This window comes from Paroedura picta, chromosome 10 (genome assembly GCF_049243985.1).
Source record: "Paroedura picta isolate Pp20150507F chromosome 10, Ppicta_v3.0, whole genome shotgun sequence".
NCBI classification, from domain to species: Eukaryota; Metazoa; Chordata; class Lepidosauria; order Squamata; family Gekkonidae; genus Paroedura; species Paroedura picta.
In genome coordinates, this window is record NC_135378.1 from 54962407 (window position 1) to 54978378 (window position 15972).

General features: G+C 48.0%; 1 protein-coding gene across 1 annotated transcript in view; it reads left to right on the forward strand.

The window, feature by feature from the left end:
• The first annotated feature begins 3597 nt into the window (after positions 1-3597).
• Positions 3598-15972, forward strand: part of MAML3 (mastermind like transcriptional coactivator 3) — a 307203-nt gene continuing 294828 nt past the window's right edge. The window contains exon 1 of the mRNA XM_077300246.1: positions 3598-5315. Coding sequence (XP_077156361.1) covers positions 4872-5315 — 444 coding nt within the window. The 5' untranslated portion in view covers positions 3598-4871. The remainder of the gene's footprint in view (positions 5316-15972) is intronic.

Sequence of the window (15972 nt, forward strand, 5' to 3'; positions counted from 1 at the left end):
CTGAGAGGTCTAGCGCTCTGTTTTGTTGTTTGTTTTGATTGCCATCGATTGTTTAGCCACTGATTCCCCCATTTTAGGCTATTGGCAGGAGGATTCTGGCTTTCCTGGAGGTTTTTTGTTTTTAATTTCTGCTAAACTGGATTTTCATAAACTGCTGTGCCATTTATGATAGTCTCAAGCTTCTAATGTTGCTTGGTGACATCACAGTTCCATCCAAGAACAGAACAGACTTATGGGAAGCCATTAATCCCTCAGAGGGTCTCTATTTAGCTAGCACCCTCACATAGCTTCTGTTCCCTGTCTGTCACTGCAGTTGTAAGTTAATTTTAACATATGGAGCCAAGATCCACATGTCATCAATTCAGTCATTAAATTTTAAGCAGTCTGTGAGTGAATCTCTCATCTGTAATCCACTATACAGTGTAATATAGGAATTCACCCACAGATGTTGAGTTTTATTCAGATTAGACCCAATGAAGTGAATGAAAATCTACTTGCTTCTACAGTTTCTGATTCTGGCCTGTGGCACCAATGAAAAGGAGAAAAGACAGATGCCATTGTTATATATTTGTATTTGGTTTTCCTTTTTAGAAGTGCATAGAACAATAATTATTTCTGAGTATTATTTAAACCTGTGTGAATGGTGTGTGGTTTTTAATCTAAACTAGCCTTTTTTCAACCTTTTTACCATTGAGAAACCCCTGAAACATTTTTCAGGCTTTGAGAAACCCTGGAAGAGGCATGATCATGCAGAGTATAGTTGTGAAGCATAGTCATGTATACACCCACCCAGGGTCCCTTCCCTCCAGGCCAATCTCTGGCTATTTTAGGAGGGGGTGGATGGGTTGGCATGACTATATGTGGTCATATCACCCAATAAATGTTTAACAAATTTAAAATATGAATTAAAAATTAACTCCCACACATTCAGGAAACCTGTCCAGGGCCATCAAGAAACCCCAGGGTTTTATGAAACCCTGGTTGAGAAAGCCTGATCTAAACTACGGAAATAAAGAATGTCAGATTATGATAGAAACAAATGGGTATAATGCAGACATGTTCTTCTCTTCCCCAGGTGTAAAAGCAACCAGTGTTGTATTTCTAGGCTTTATGACAGTTGGTGTATAATCAATATTAATTTCTTCTGCATTTTTCACCAACTGGCTAGCCAGCTCTACAGGGCACTGCAAAGGAAATGCACAAAATGCTTGTCAAAGGCTAAGTGAAACCCATTCACACCTGGTCTCTGGCCTATTTAACTGTAATTTTGTTACAAGTCTTATTAAATTAATGCTATCAAATTAGCTGCACAATAAAAAAAACATTCACACTGGGCCTTTCCTTTGCTCCTAAAATCCTTCATGTTCTGAAATCAATAGGATTAAAGAGGGAGAGAATAGAGTGAAGCACCCCAATAAATCTTTTCTGGAACGCCTTCTATCATCAGCTATTCATGCAGGGGCTTGTCTTCATACTGTCAGTCTGAAAAGGGGGAATGATGCCAGTTTGTATGCAACCTACAATCAGCAGCAAATTTCAGAGGTTTTTAACATGATGTGGAAGACAAATGAGATTTGTAATGATTTATATAGATGATTTAGAATTCACCTTCGGCGTCATCATCATCATACTTTATAAAAGACTTTAACACCTGGGCTTTATTGCTTTCATATTGTTGCAAAACCCCATCAGCATCGCTGCAGTGCTAACGTCAAAACAATAAATAGGCAATATCGCTGAATGAGACTGTTGAAGACCTCCAAGGCACAATAATTACTAATATGCCTAATACAAGAAAACAGTCACTGCTGAATTTGACCATGGCTGATCATCTTAGTTTGTCAGATGGGTACTTCTGTCAAAGTGCAGGGGCAGTGGGGACCTCTGTGTGGAAAAAAGTAAGGTGAAAATTGCTTATGATAGTGGCTAGTTTTTAACCCAGAACAAGGATCAATGTCCCAGACATAGAGGTGGCTGCAGTGGTGATTGAGTAGCTGAGGACTGGTAAATATATTTGGAGTTTGGGCATTTGTTGCTTAGCCTTAGGCAAATATGATTTGGAAGTGTTATTGAAAACATTTGAGAGCAAACCTCTCAAACCTCTCACCCAGGGCAGCAATCTAGGATCGCACAACTAACATGAGATACTCTAGAGCAGGGGTAGTCAACCTATGGTCCTCCAGATGTCCATGGGCTACAATTCCCATGAGCCCCTGCCAGCAAATGCTGGCAGGCAGTCATGGGAATTGTAGCCCATGGACATCTGGAGGACCACAGGTTGACTACCCCTGCTTTAGAGTAAACAGGAAGATTACCACACTCCAACATAGAGTCCAGTGGCCACTCAGAAGTAAGGACTCTCAGAAGTCCAGTGGACACTCACATAATTCAGTAAAAAATTACTGTCCGGTGTGTGTTTAGGGCTGTAGCCTTAAACTTAGGGAAATTCTGATTTGGTCACTATCACTATCAAATTAGCTATTTGGCCACTTCGGAATGTTACTGTTGTTGCATTTACTGCATGTACCTGTGTAGGAGGTTCCTGATCCAGCTGACTTCCCTAGTATATGTTTACTATCCAGAGCACAACCACCCTGCAAGGCTGAGAGAGAGAGAGAACAACTTTGGCCAAGGTCACCCAGTAAAGTGAGGACGTGAACCTGGGTTAACCAGATCCTCGTCTAAATCTCCCGCCTATACACAGTGCTGGCATTAATCCAATCTCTTTTCATTTAATTCCAATAATCTGATCTGAATGGATATGTTCACTCTCCTGCTCAAGCTCTCAAATTTGTTTCCTAAATGTTTTTTGTTTTTGTTTTAAATAGAAAGTTCAGGTCTTTGTTTGGCTATCCCACCAATCCTTGTTTCAGTCACCCTCATTTCGCAGCTGTGCTACTCAACAGGAGCACGAAAAGCAAATGAGCTACATGGTTTATAAACTGCCTGATGAAGAATGTATGCAGTTCCCTCAGTTGCAACTGAATGAAATTAACTCTTTATTACTTTGAATACTGCTGACACCAACAAACAGTAGAGGACCACCTAATGTCACAACCTATGTACCCGTGAGCATTTCTTAGGGAAACAGGCAAACTCCCTCTACCCGCCTCGGAGCTCTATTTTAGGTAGGTTCCTTGGGGCAGGGATTTGTTTTGGGTTACTTTGTACAGTGCCCTGTATGTGCATGCCTTAAGGAAAACAACAGTGGCACACGAACCAAAGTTTAGTTAGAGAGCTGGCAGTCTTCTTTAAGCAAACTTGGAGGCTTAAAACCGGTGAACAAGGACTTAACCTCCCAGCGGTAAGGGCTGAAAAAGTGCTTGTTCAAAATGGATATTTTGAAAGGCGGAAGGGGGGGGGCGGTTTGCTGTCATTTTCAAACGGGCTCTCCTCCTTTACTTTTCCACGTGGAAAAAATATTGGCAAACAACGAAGAGCGGCGCAGGCGAGGGACCGCTGCTTTTTGCGCGGTCACGCCAGAGTCCTTACAATCGAAGACGTAACGATTTCGGCTCGCCGGAGCCGCAGCCTCGGCTTGCGCTGAATAAGGAAACCGGACACAAACAGGCACGCATATTACACACACAAGGGCGCGCGCGCGCACAGGTCAAAAGTTGACTGCATCGCCAGCCTCCCCTCGGATCTCGCTCGCTCCGTCCCGGCAGTTCTGGTTTTCCGCCCAAGGTAACAAGTAGAGGGATTCGGGAAGGCGAATAAGGTGGTGGAATCGTCGTGTCCGTTCCTGCCGGCGAGAAGGTCCGGGCCGGGTTTTGCACCTTGTCCCCGGGTCTGCCTCGCGGCCTGGAGGAGCTGGGAGCCGCTGCGGCTTCTGCTCTGTTTATTGAGCGCTCTTGTCCTGGTATCACTCCGCTGGCATGGAGGAGGAGGAGGTGGAGGAGGAGAGCCCTTGATCATTGCGATGGTGGCAGGCGGAGGAGCAGCGAGCGGAGCGGAGCCGAGCACTAGGCTGCCTGGATAGCTGCTCGGCGGACGGCTGGCGAAAGACTTCAGCGAGCGACTTTTTGCAGATCGCGCCTCGGATTGTTCACGTGTTGACTTCTCTCCCCCCTCCCCCTCCCCCTCCCCATCTATCTCGAGGATTTGCTTTTCGTTTTTTAAAAAGGTTCCTGCTGAAAGGCAACTGAGCCGCTAAAGTACTTTGGAGAACACGGTGCGGCATAAACACTCAAACTTTTCCCCCTCCTGCCCTGGAAAGGAAACACAATAAGCAAGCGGCGGTGCCTCTCTCCTGATGCTGTGGAGTGTGAGTGCGGCGTGTTGTCTGCGTGTGTGTCTGCTGCGAGTGTGTCGAGAGAAGTGTGAGCGTGGATCGATTCCTCTCCATGGACGCGTGTGGGTGCGTGGCTCGCGCTCTCGGTTTTAATACATGGGGGAGACGGAGAGGGTTTCCGGGCCGGATTCTGCTTTGGAAATAATGGATTATTAAAGAGAGGAAGACAGCGAGAAATCAAGGGGGAGGAGGGGGGAGACCGCTCCGAGCTCTCCTCCCTGGAGTTGGCCACCGAACTGCTGCTGCTGCTGCTGCTGCTGCTCAGTTTGTTGGGAGTCCTGCTGTGTTTGTTGCTTGTCTGGCGATAACCTCACAGCGCCAACTTCTGGGGTTCGCTGGGGGCAGATTTTGTCTTTTGCCCCCTCCCTGCCGGAGAGGACCTGCCGCCGAGGAAGAAGAAGGGGCGCTCCGCAACCCACGCCGCCCCCGGCATTTGCCCGGGCTCCGCGGCTGCCATGGCCCGCTAGAGAGTCTCCCGTCAGGAGGACCCTCGTGTTTGTGTCTGGCGAGAGGCGCCCGCGTGTCCGGAGGGGGGGGGGCGGGAAGTTCTTCCAAAATAGTGTGCCGGGGGACAGGCATGGGGGATTTTCCGGCCCCCGCTGCGGCCGCGAATGGCAGCAGCCTTTGCCTCAACAATAACCTGAGCGGCAACCTCGGCGGGGCCGGTCTCGGCGTGCCTAGCGCTCCCCACGGCCCTCCTCCCGGTAGCAGCGCTCCTCATAGCGGCGGCGGCGGCGGCATTCCCAAGCACAGCACGGTGGTGGAGAGGCTGAGGCAGCGGATCGAGGGCTGCAGGAGGCACCACGTCAACTGCGAGAACAGGTACCAGCAAGCCCAGGCCGAGCAGCTGGAGCTCGAGCGAAGGGACACCGTGAGCCTCTATCAGCGGACCCTGGAGCAGAGGGCCAAGAAAGCGGGCACGGGAGGCGGCGGCGGCACGAAGCAGCAGCACCCCCCGAGCAAGCAGCCCCAAGATGCCGAGTCTGCCACGACCGAGCAGAGGAACCACACGCTGATCATGGTAAGGGGGCGGGGAGGCGGGCGGGCTTGGGGGGGGGGGACGGCGGCGGAGCACCTGTGGCCTGCTGGCGCTCTTCCCTTCGGAGTGCTCGCTGCTGGCCTGAACGGATGTAGGAGTTGGGGAGGGATGCTTGGCTGAAGCCCGGGAATGGGCGGAGAGAGGAAACTTTGGTCCTATAACTAATAAGGGAATCCAGGAAGCCAGTGGGCTCTTCGGAGGGGAGCGGAACCGGTGGGGGTGGCTGAGGCGGGCGCTCTCCACCCCCAGCCCGTCTCCAACTTGCACAGGCTTTTGCAAGAGGGGGGAGCTTTCCTTCGGATCGAGCATGAATAGACCCTCTCCTAAGAAATGAAAGTATAATCCAAATTAGGGGTCTGCCCCTACCGGCTCCGCCCCCTACAGTCAACTATGAACAAATAAAGCACAAATATTACGAATTTTTACGGATATTTTTAAAACGGGGGCATCGTAGAAAGAACCAGGTCGGAGTATAGTTCGACTGCTCAAAACCCCCGGGGGTGGGGACGACGACGGGCGGGTGCCTTTGTATGAGTGGAAATGCCCACTCAGCCAAGTGTGTGTCCGCAAGGATGCTGGGCCTCTTCAGAGCCAGCCGGGTGGGGATGGGGGGGGAGGGTGGACGGGAGGGTTGCCTTAGCCGAGCGGGAATGACAGCCCTCGGGAAGAGAAGTTGGGCAGGTTCTCCCTTAGCCGGGAGCCTCTGTGCGTGCGCGCGCGCCTGTGTGTGTCTGTGTGGCGCGGAGCCGCCCAATCAGGTCCCTTTAAACGCGCAGCAGCCACTCAGCAGCCGCCTGGGCTGGCTTCGCTTTTTTTTTTTATTCTAAAGTTTCCTTGGCCTTTTAAGAGGCTTAGACGAGAACAGCAAAGGGGTGGGAATTAAATCCGCCAGTGGCGTAATGAGCACTAGTAGGAAGTGGCGTCCCGCACACATCCAGGCTTGCCCGGGTGCTAAAGCGCAGACCGGAATCAAAAGCTGGTGGGTCAAGGCTGCCTGTCAAAGAAAATTGCCCCTAATATACGAAGTGGCTTCCTAGTCGACATTGACTTGGGGGCGGTTATTTGCTGCAGGAAGCTCTGGTTAAGGGAAACCTATTCCTTCAACCTTGGGATTAGTAAATTGCATGCTCTCCCCCACGCCCCCCCCCCCGGGTAAGGGATCGGCAAACGGAGGCCAGACGTGTTGTCTGTCACCGGTCTTCTTGCCTGGCTTCCAGCCGCCTTCATGGCAACAGTTTGCGCCGTGTAGGCTTGGCGCTCTCGGTGCCGATTTGGAGGCACCGCGGGCTGATCTGAATAGGGTCGGGACGGGAGTTATTTATTGAGGGCTGCAATGTTGTCGTCGAACTTATTCACGCAGCCTTCCGCGATGCCAGTCATTGGTCTTCACTAAGCTCCCCCCGGGGTTCCGCCGTTCGCAGTAAAGTAAACCCGATCCCACCCTCAGCCCATTACGCTTTTAATTGAAGGCCGCTCCTCCCCGCCTCCTCACTCCCGGCCATTAAATGTTTGTTCAAGCAAGGGCTGCCGCTGGCTTCCGGAGGAGAACCACTTAGGCAGCAGCTTTCACAAGGGCAGCGCCGGCTGGAGGAGGCGTGCCGACCGAGCGGCTTCATGGCCCATTGCCTCTCGCCCGTCCAGGGCTGGTGCCGGATGGTCGCTGGTCTCTGCCCGCTGCCTGAGGCGGGAGGGCGGGGGCCCTTCTCTCCAGCCCCACACGCCAGCTGCTGCCTGTTTGACAAAGCCACCCACGTCCCTCCCCTTTGAGGTGGGAGGCCCGGAGGGCGTGGGCTGACGGCGGGGTCGGCCGCAGAGGCCGCCCAGGCGCTTGGGGAAGGGGTTGCGGTGACGGCTCGGGGGAGAGGAAGGGAAGGGTGGCCGTCTCCTCTTCTTCCTCCGCCGCCAGACTGCTGGTGCTACCGGTCCCTCCCACGTCGAGAAAGGGACGATTTGTTGATTGGGAGCGCGGCCAAGCGCGCCCTCTCCGCCCCCCCCTCCTGTTTAGCGGAGCCGCCTCGGTCCCTCCCACCGCTGCGTAAAAGGCCAGCGCTGTGGCGGCCCGCAGGCGGAGCGCGCAGCGCCTTCCCCCGCCTCCCGAGAGCGGAGGCGCTTTGTCTGCCCTCTCGACCGCGCACTTAGGAGGGGGGGAGGGGAGAGAGCTTAACACGCGACTTAATGACGCTCTCCTGTAAACGAGCGCGACGGCGCGCGGGGCTGGAAACCTCCCGCCTCCTCCTGTGCTCGGAGGCTGCGGCGAGGGGAACGCCCCTGGTGCGGGTGGCGGCGCTTCTCCGGGGGGGGGGGAGGGGAGAGAAGGCCAGACCGATAAGGCGCTGGTAGAAAGAGGCGCGAGGGCTCCAACGAGGCGGGAGGGAAGCACAAAGGGCAGCGCGACAAGAGTGGCCGACAGGAAGCCCAGGAGGCTCCGTGGCGCTGTCGTCTGCCGGTGCTCGCGGGAACAGAGGCGCGGCCGGAAGGTTTCGGTCGTGAGCAGCCTTGAAGCTGCGGTCCCTCAGCTGTTGCACGCGCTCGGCAGCACGGTTTGCGTCAGCCCCACGACGTCGCCCTCTTCGGCCGGGGCCGTCCAGCTCTCCCTTCTCAATGGACGCCGCGGGGCGCCTGGTGCCCTTGGCCGGGGCCAGGGCACGGCCCTTCTAGTTAGGGGATGTTTCCTGACGCCGCGTGCGGCGGAGAGGAAGCGGACGGTGCCTCTCACCGTGGGCTGCTTCCCGCATCTTCTAAGATCAAAATGTTTGGTTTGCTTTAATATAGCTGATTTTAAATAAAACTTTCCTTTTTCTCAATTATATTCTTTTGGCGTTCAATCCAGTTTACAGGTAACATTTCTCCCTAACCGAGGTCTTTAAACAGTGGTATTGTCCACGAAACATACTTGTTTTATGTTGCTGGTTCGTTATGAAGCATGGCATGGCAGAGTGCCTTTTGCTCAGTTGATATTTACAAGCATTGCCACCTAAAGAGGGCTATATTGAAAAGAGAAGAGTTCCTTGTGTGAAGAAGGCATGCTCGAAGAAAAACACAAAGTTGTTTATAGGGTGGGGAAGGCCTTTCCAGTGTCTCTAAGCTGTGGTTTCATGACTAGGAAAGAGAGAAATGTCCCTCCCTGTGGAGAGTATGCCCCTCCCAAGTGGTTGGTCAGTCATCTGTGCTGGGGACAGCTCCTACCTCCTTCCTTTGCCTTTTGCAAAATAAACTGCAGATCCATAAATCCTTGATGAGTGGAGAGAAGTTACTTTATTTAATGCCTATTTTCTTCCCCAAAGGGGATCCAAAGTGACTTACACCTTCCTTCTTCCATGTTATACTCAACAGCTGTGTGTGGAATAGATCCAAGGGGGTAGCTTTGTTGGTCTGAAGCAGCACAACAAAAATGGAGTCCTTTAAGAACAATTTACCCTTTCTTTATATCTGTACTGTCATGATCCTTGTTCCATTTTCTCTCAGGAAGTGCATGCACACGAAATCTCACACCTTGAATAAATCCTTGTTGGTCTTAAAGGTGCTATTGGGCTCAATTTTTGGTGTCTGGAGTAGGTTAGTCTGAGAATGTGTGACTGGCCCAAGGAAGCTTTCATGCCTTAGCCAAGCTGTTTTTATTATGTTTGAGTTACTTTTGGGAAGGCTTAAACTGTAGTTTGCATGGCCTGCGATTCCCTGTTGGCATACTTTGAGAAACATGATAACACACAGGACAGGTTTACTTCAGCTGATAATTACTTTAAAAGACAGACATGTACTTTGTTTCAGGAATGCTCAAGGCAATGGTATGCAGCTCAAAGCTAAGTTAATTATTTGGGCTGCAATCCTTTGTGGGAGTGGAGCCGGTTGGGGAGCCTCTGCTTGCAGAAAACTGGTACAGCCTCCTCTCAGTTGCTAGGGCATGTTTATGCTTAATGTGCCAGTGAGTGGCTGAGTATACTGCACCCTGGCAAGATGTATTCCTCTGCATGCAGGCTCATTGCTTTAGCTCAGGGGTGGTCAAACTGACTCTCCAGATGGCCACCCCTGCCTTAGACCACTTGATGGCCTTCTTTTGCTTAGGTCCCTATTCAAGCTCCTACCAAAAGCAATGCCACAGTTGGGGCCATTTCATCTTTCTTTCTTTCTTTCTTTCTTTCTTTCTTTCTTTCTTTCTTTCTTTCTTTCTTTCTTTCTTTCTTTCTTTCTTTCTTTCTTTCTTTCTTTCTTTCAGAGGTCTGTGTGTATGTTTTTTCAGAGCTTCTCAGGGTAAAGCTGTTTTCTTGCCTTCCCCCACATCACCACAGCATCATGCTCTTCACAATTTGAATGGGAAATTCTGCCACTTAAAATCAGAATCCATTCTGGCAACGTGCGCATGATTACAGGGCTGTCAAGTTGAAGTTGTCTTACAGCAAACCTGTAGGCAAGGGACTAACAGGTGGTTTGCGCATTGATGCTGGAATCCCTTGATGGTCTGCCATCCAAATACTAATCAGGGCCAACTCTGCTTTGCTGTCAAGATCTGACTAGCTTAAGCCATCCAGGTCAGGGCATTCTGACAATGGTGGTGTAAAATTAAAATTTATCAAATATTTAAAGCACCACTGTTGTTATTGCTAAAGTGAACTCAGGATTTTCTTGTGGATGCTGGGGCAGTGGTAACAGAGCTTCCATGTGGTAGATTTCCTTGCATTTTCCTTGCTCCAGTATTGGGTGGCCATTCTCCCTTCCCCATAACAACAAGGGAGGGCCGTTTGGTCTGTTTCTCCTTGAAAAACTTCCCCTGCAGCTTTTCTGTTTGATTCTTACACTTATGGATGCTTATTGCTTCTTGAGGGATAAAGTAGACTCAGTGGCAGAAGATGTGCTTAGCCCACATCTGCTGCAATTACATACTTCAGGTGGGGCAGGTCTAACTTTAACAGAAAAAGCAAACAATACCTCTTTCTCACACACACCTCCCCATGGCTTGTTTCACTATGTTCTCTCTGCCTCCTAGTGTTAGTTTCCCCTTAGGCATACCTTGAGTGCCTTGTAGGAGGGAAAATGCATGACCTGTGCTCAAGCTAGCAGTAGAACAGATCCCAGAGACTCCAGGTTCCAAAGGCCTGAAGATAGCAGGGCTGGAGCCATATCCAAGTGGATCCCAAGTTGATAAAAGCCTCACCTCCAGTCTTTATGCCTTTTGCTTGATTGGTGACCTTACCAAGATGGTTCCCATTCCATAGGGTGGGGAAAGACGGCATGTCAGTGATTAACAGTGAGTTCTTTGGACTTCCAATAGTGAATTTCAGCCTGGGATTCAAGGGAAATTACTCCTGTGTATCATGATTGTGCATGAAATAGTCAAGGGAGTGGGTTATGTACAGAATCCAATGCTATGCAGTCTGTTTTCCATAGCATCCTAGCAACTTAATTTGGTTAGCAAAGTTGGATGTACCAATTTCTGGGCTCTTTCATCTGAACCCAGGGGTTCATCCAAAGCCATTGGAACAATCACACAAAATAAGGTTAACCCCCTGCACATCACCTCATCTCATAAATTGAGGAAGGATCTTTGCACTGAAAAATTCCGCTTGGACAAGCTTTAAGCTTTAGACAAATTGCCCCCTTCAAACTCTTTCAGTATTAAGAGCTGCTTTCCCAGTATTTACACCTGCTTGCAGTTAGATGTTTCTCATGGAATGCACAACAATCACTTGCTATTGATTGTTGCAGCGTCAACAGAAGTCACAGTGCCTGTCAGGGTCTGAGATCCTTTTTGTTCAAAAATGATGGCTGTAACTAGGTTAATTAAGGGCCAAAAAGGTACTGGATTGACACTGTCCTGGGTTTCTTCATGACTGGCTGAAGTTGAATTGGAATCACTTGGATCTGCTACTGTTGCATTTGTTTTTTGGTCTTGAGTGCAGTTCATAGCATTTCACCCCTCTGCTTTATTTCAATCCTAAATGTATCAAGACATTAAAGTCATCCTAGGCTTTGTTCCAGCTTGATTGTGTGGAGCCAGCCTGTGGTTCATAGCTGGTCTTTGTAATGTTTCTATGTAACTGTTTTTCACTGGCTGGCTTAACCGTCACCTCTGGATGAAAATTAACTTGCAATCTCTATTAGAAAGTACAAATACTGCAGTAAATAAGATCAAAATCGTTGACGGTATGTTAGTCCACTTCTGTACTTACTTATTAAGGCAGAGGTCTTTTCACTTAATGAATTAGGTGGATAAATTTAGGGGTGGATGAAAGAACAGCAGTGAGCTTTTGTTGAATTGACAGTTGTGCACAATGTTAACTGCACAGAGCAACTAACCAGGCATGTTCATTGGAATGGCTGCTTGGCTTGTGAACATTCTGTTCCTCAGTAGCTTGCTGTGCAGTCAAGTCTGTTTATCTGCTCGTCTAGAGTTAAGCAGAATCTTGTTATTTTCTCATTTGTGGAATCACACAATGGTGTAGCTTAACGCAACTCTGGAGGAAGTGACGTCAGGCAAGATGGTAGTGTATTCCATGCATAGCTCTTGTGTTGGGTAATCGCAGTATTTTAAGTTCAACATAGGAGAAGTTATATTTAAAAATAGCTTACAGAAATATGGATCAATGATAACTTTATGGAAAGGCAGAGTAGAATTTCCTTTCCTTATTTTTTGAATACTCAGGACTCCCAAGCTTATTTGGAACTAGGCTGGAGTGGTTACCTTATGGGATGTGGGTTGGAACTGAATATGGCTCATCCTAGCTCCATAGGGCCCTCTATGTGCATTGTGCTCCATATCAAGTGGCTGGATCCAATGCATACTGAAGACAAAAGAGATTTGGGGCATTAAGTTGTTGTTGCAGCTGTGAAGCGATTTTGGCACTTTTACCTAAATTCCTTCCCCTGGGGTCTGTGTTAGTGATTGTACAAAATGTGATCAATGTCAACATCTCCAACTGAATGCTAGCAATTCCAGGAATGAATTTGGAGAATGTTGAACAATGGATAGTTCCCCACATTTCAGGCATCAGTAAAATGCTAACAAAATCAACAATAGAATGGTGGCTTTTAAATACTCACTGGTGTGTAATTTGCGATTTGTCTGGGACCATGAACATTCGCATGAAAGTTCTGACATTCATTAGCCTGTTGGTGTTGGCAGAGTGTAATGCTCTTTGGGAGGTATAATCAGCTGCCTTCTGGACCAGTTGCAATTTTCCAATGAATGTCAAGGGAAGGCCCGCACATAGCAAGTTACAGAAGTATAGCCTCGAGGTGATTATCACATGGATCACTGTGGCTAAGTGATCTGGGGCCAGGTAGGGCATAAGTAGCTTAGCCTGGTGCAGATGGGAAAACACCTGCTGAGCTACTCCAGTGACTTGAGCCTCCATGAGAAGGCAGGCATCAGATATCACTCCCAGATTCCTGGCTGGCTGTGCAGCGGAAAGGTGCATGCCATCTAGGCTGGATAGATGTGTTTCATCCTCTGGTACCTTTCTACTCAGCCACAGGGCCTCCATCTCTGAAGGGTTCAGCTTCAGGCAGCTGTGCTTTAACCATTCAGCCAGTTGCTCTTAGGGGGTAGAGCTATGTATCTTCAATATATTGGTGACAATCAAGCCCAAACCTTTGGATCAGCTGGGCAAGAGGGCACATGAAGATGTTATATAACATCAGGGAACGGACTGTCCCCCATAGGATTCCACATTGGAGCATCCAACAATGGGATTGGTCTTCTCCAATTCTGACCCTCAGTCCTCAACCCTGGAAAAAGGAGACTAGCCATTGTAGTGCTTTTCTCCATACCCCAGTGTCAGCGAGGTGGCAAGTTCATGGTCTACAAAATCGAATGCTGTTGTGAGATCTTAACATCACAAGCAGCATCGATCCACCTCGATCTAGCTGCCTCCAAAGCTCACCCATCAGAATGACCAATGCCGTCTCCACTGTATGGCCAGGTCATAAACTGGACTGAAATGGGTCCAGGATCAAAGTTTAATTAAGATACATCAGGAGCTAGTCTGCAGTGGCCCTCTCAACCACCTTCCCTAAGAACACTAGTGGGGCAGTCCTGTGAATCTAGTGATTTTTTTCACGAGAGGTCTAACCACAGCCCCTTCAGCCCTTTTGGAAAAATCTCAGATAAAAGGTGTCCTTTTACCTGCTCATTGGCCATTTTTAAAAGCCAAGAGGAGCAGGGATCCAGGACGCATGTGGTTGGTCTCACCTTGGCAAGTAACATATCCATTTCCTCCTGGGACAGGCACCTGAAGCTATCAGTAATCGCCTCCAAGGATGGCCAAGGGGCCTCCGGTTCATTTTCTGTATTAACTGTTAGAGTTAGGTTGTGGCAGAGTGGTGAGTTTTCATCTGCAAAATGGCTTGCAAATTCCTCACATTTGATGTCCAGTTCACTAACCATTGAACACCCTTCTTCAAGGGTGATAAGCGACTGGATTACTCTAAAAAGTTGTTCTGTATGTGAGCTTGTAGAAGCTATAGAGGCAGTAAAATACTTTCTCTTTGCCCCATAATAATACAATAAAATATAAATAAAAATAAAATACATGATAAGGAAGTGAGCATAAGCAACGGTGTGCCCCTATTTTCAGGAATTTAAGATGTGCTTAATATTTAAGGAACCTAGAATATTTTCCTTTTCAGGATCTGAACTAAGCCTGTTCTGAAATGTCATGGATAGGTATTTATGGGAAATTAATGTAGAAAGGGATCAATGAGAATACAAACCTGCACTGATTGTATAGGACTGATCTGTGGATAGGGAATCACACTCTGGTTCATGTAGTTCTCCTTCAAAACCTATGTAGCAATCAATGTAAACTTTAAGTTCCATCTTTCTGATTGCAGCTGCATTTTGAGCTAGAATTTATTCTGCAAGTTAACAAGTGTAGCCTGTTCCAGTGCAGAATGAACAATTGTTTTCTGGAAGCCTTTTAGCCATTTAAATTAGCCTAGGCCACGAGCATAGGTACTAAAGAGAAGGTTAACCCCCTCCCTGGTGTATCTGAACATATGTGAGCAGTCAATCTATCTGTCTGGAATCTGGACAGTACGTTTATACTGAGAGAAATTTTTGACATAGTGTAGCTCTGAAAAATTGAACAGTTGCACTGGTTTTTAGATTGTGAGTATACTTGGCTATTCATGAATGAACCAGTCTGATTCAGGTCATGAGAGGCCAGCTGCATGCATTCCAGATGTAGGTGGCTTCAGAGGGACCATTTATGTGCCGGAAATTAATATGCATGTTTAAATCTTTACACTTCCAAGCTGCAATTACAGCCACTCCAACATAAGCACAATATTGGTGAATGTTGTGAATGGAAGATAATTGCAGTGGGGATGCCTCCCCTTCTTGATAATTTTTGTCTATTGCCATCCCATTTGTGGCTAAGAGGCCTCAAGAATATCAAGCAAAACATGCCCTTCTCTCTCAAACAGCCCAGGAGATTTCCAGTCTTTGGCATCAGACAAGTAATTAATGTCTTCTGTAGCATCAATGGGACCATGTATCAGTAACTGATTGGCCAGATCAGATTCCTACAGCTGCCGAATGCCAGCAGGCAAAACATGCTGGGCCTTTAATAGAGGCTTAGTGGCACGTTGTTTACTAGATGGTGTTTGTTTACCTTGATGCTGTGAAGAGGTTCAGCTGCCCACTTCCATACACTAAGCCTATACTAGAGGGAGAGGCTATTTTTTCTTCCAGGCCTTCTGGCACCCCTGATTTCAGCTAGATTGCTATATCTGTGGGTTCATGGAAGGAAGCCAGAACACTGGGTATAAGAACAACTTTTATTGTCATCTCAACATGAGTACAAGTTGTAGTAAGCTATAACAATGCTTTAAAAAACAACCCAGAAAACTGCACATTTATACACACAACAGACAAAAGGATCTAACCGCAAGCATGCACAATTGGTAGATCTTGGTTCAAACTGATTGGAACTGGCAGACAGGATCCTTGCAGTGCATTGACAAATTTCATGTCTGTTTGGATCCTGTCTCTGACCTCAAGCTCTGTCCTTGGCAGATCTACACACACAGCATAGACCACATCAATAGTTTGGTATTCCTTGCCCAAATGAGGTCAAGGTTTGCCTTACTGTGCCTCAGTAGTAAGTACAAACCTCACTGGATCCTGAGAAATGTTATTAGCTTTAACTATCTGAACTAGAAAAAGTTTTACCAATTCCCAACTGTTGGTCAAGCCCCTTCTTCCCTGAAACCTCTCATAGGTATCAGGACAATGGAGGACATTTTGTCAGTGGTGAATACTATCCCATTCTGTTCTGTTTTGTTGAGTAAGATACTTGTTAAACATTGTTCTTAGCTAGAAATTCTGTAGTGCATTTTCTTTGAAACTCTATTCACCTTTCCCCTGTATCCTCTGTTTGCTTAATGAACACTCATAAAGCTGTACTAGGTGATTGTTGACCCCAGTGAGCCAAGGTCCCTCTGGCCTTATCCTATTGAAATGGCAAAAGATGGGAAGCAGGTTTTCTTGTGATGATAAGTGGGCTAGATTCCACATCTGCTTACCTACACAAATTTCTCCCCTTCCTTGATGCAAGCTGATCTCCAGTTATGGTTCATAGAAAATAAACAGGGTGCTAGAAATGTGGCAAATGATATCTCAACTACAATCCTGCATTAACTA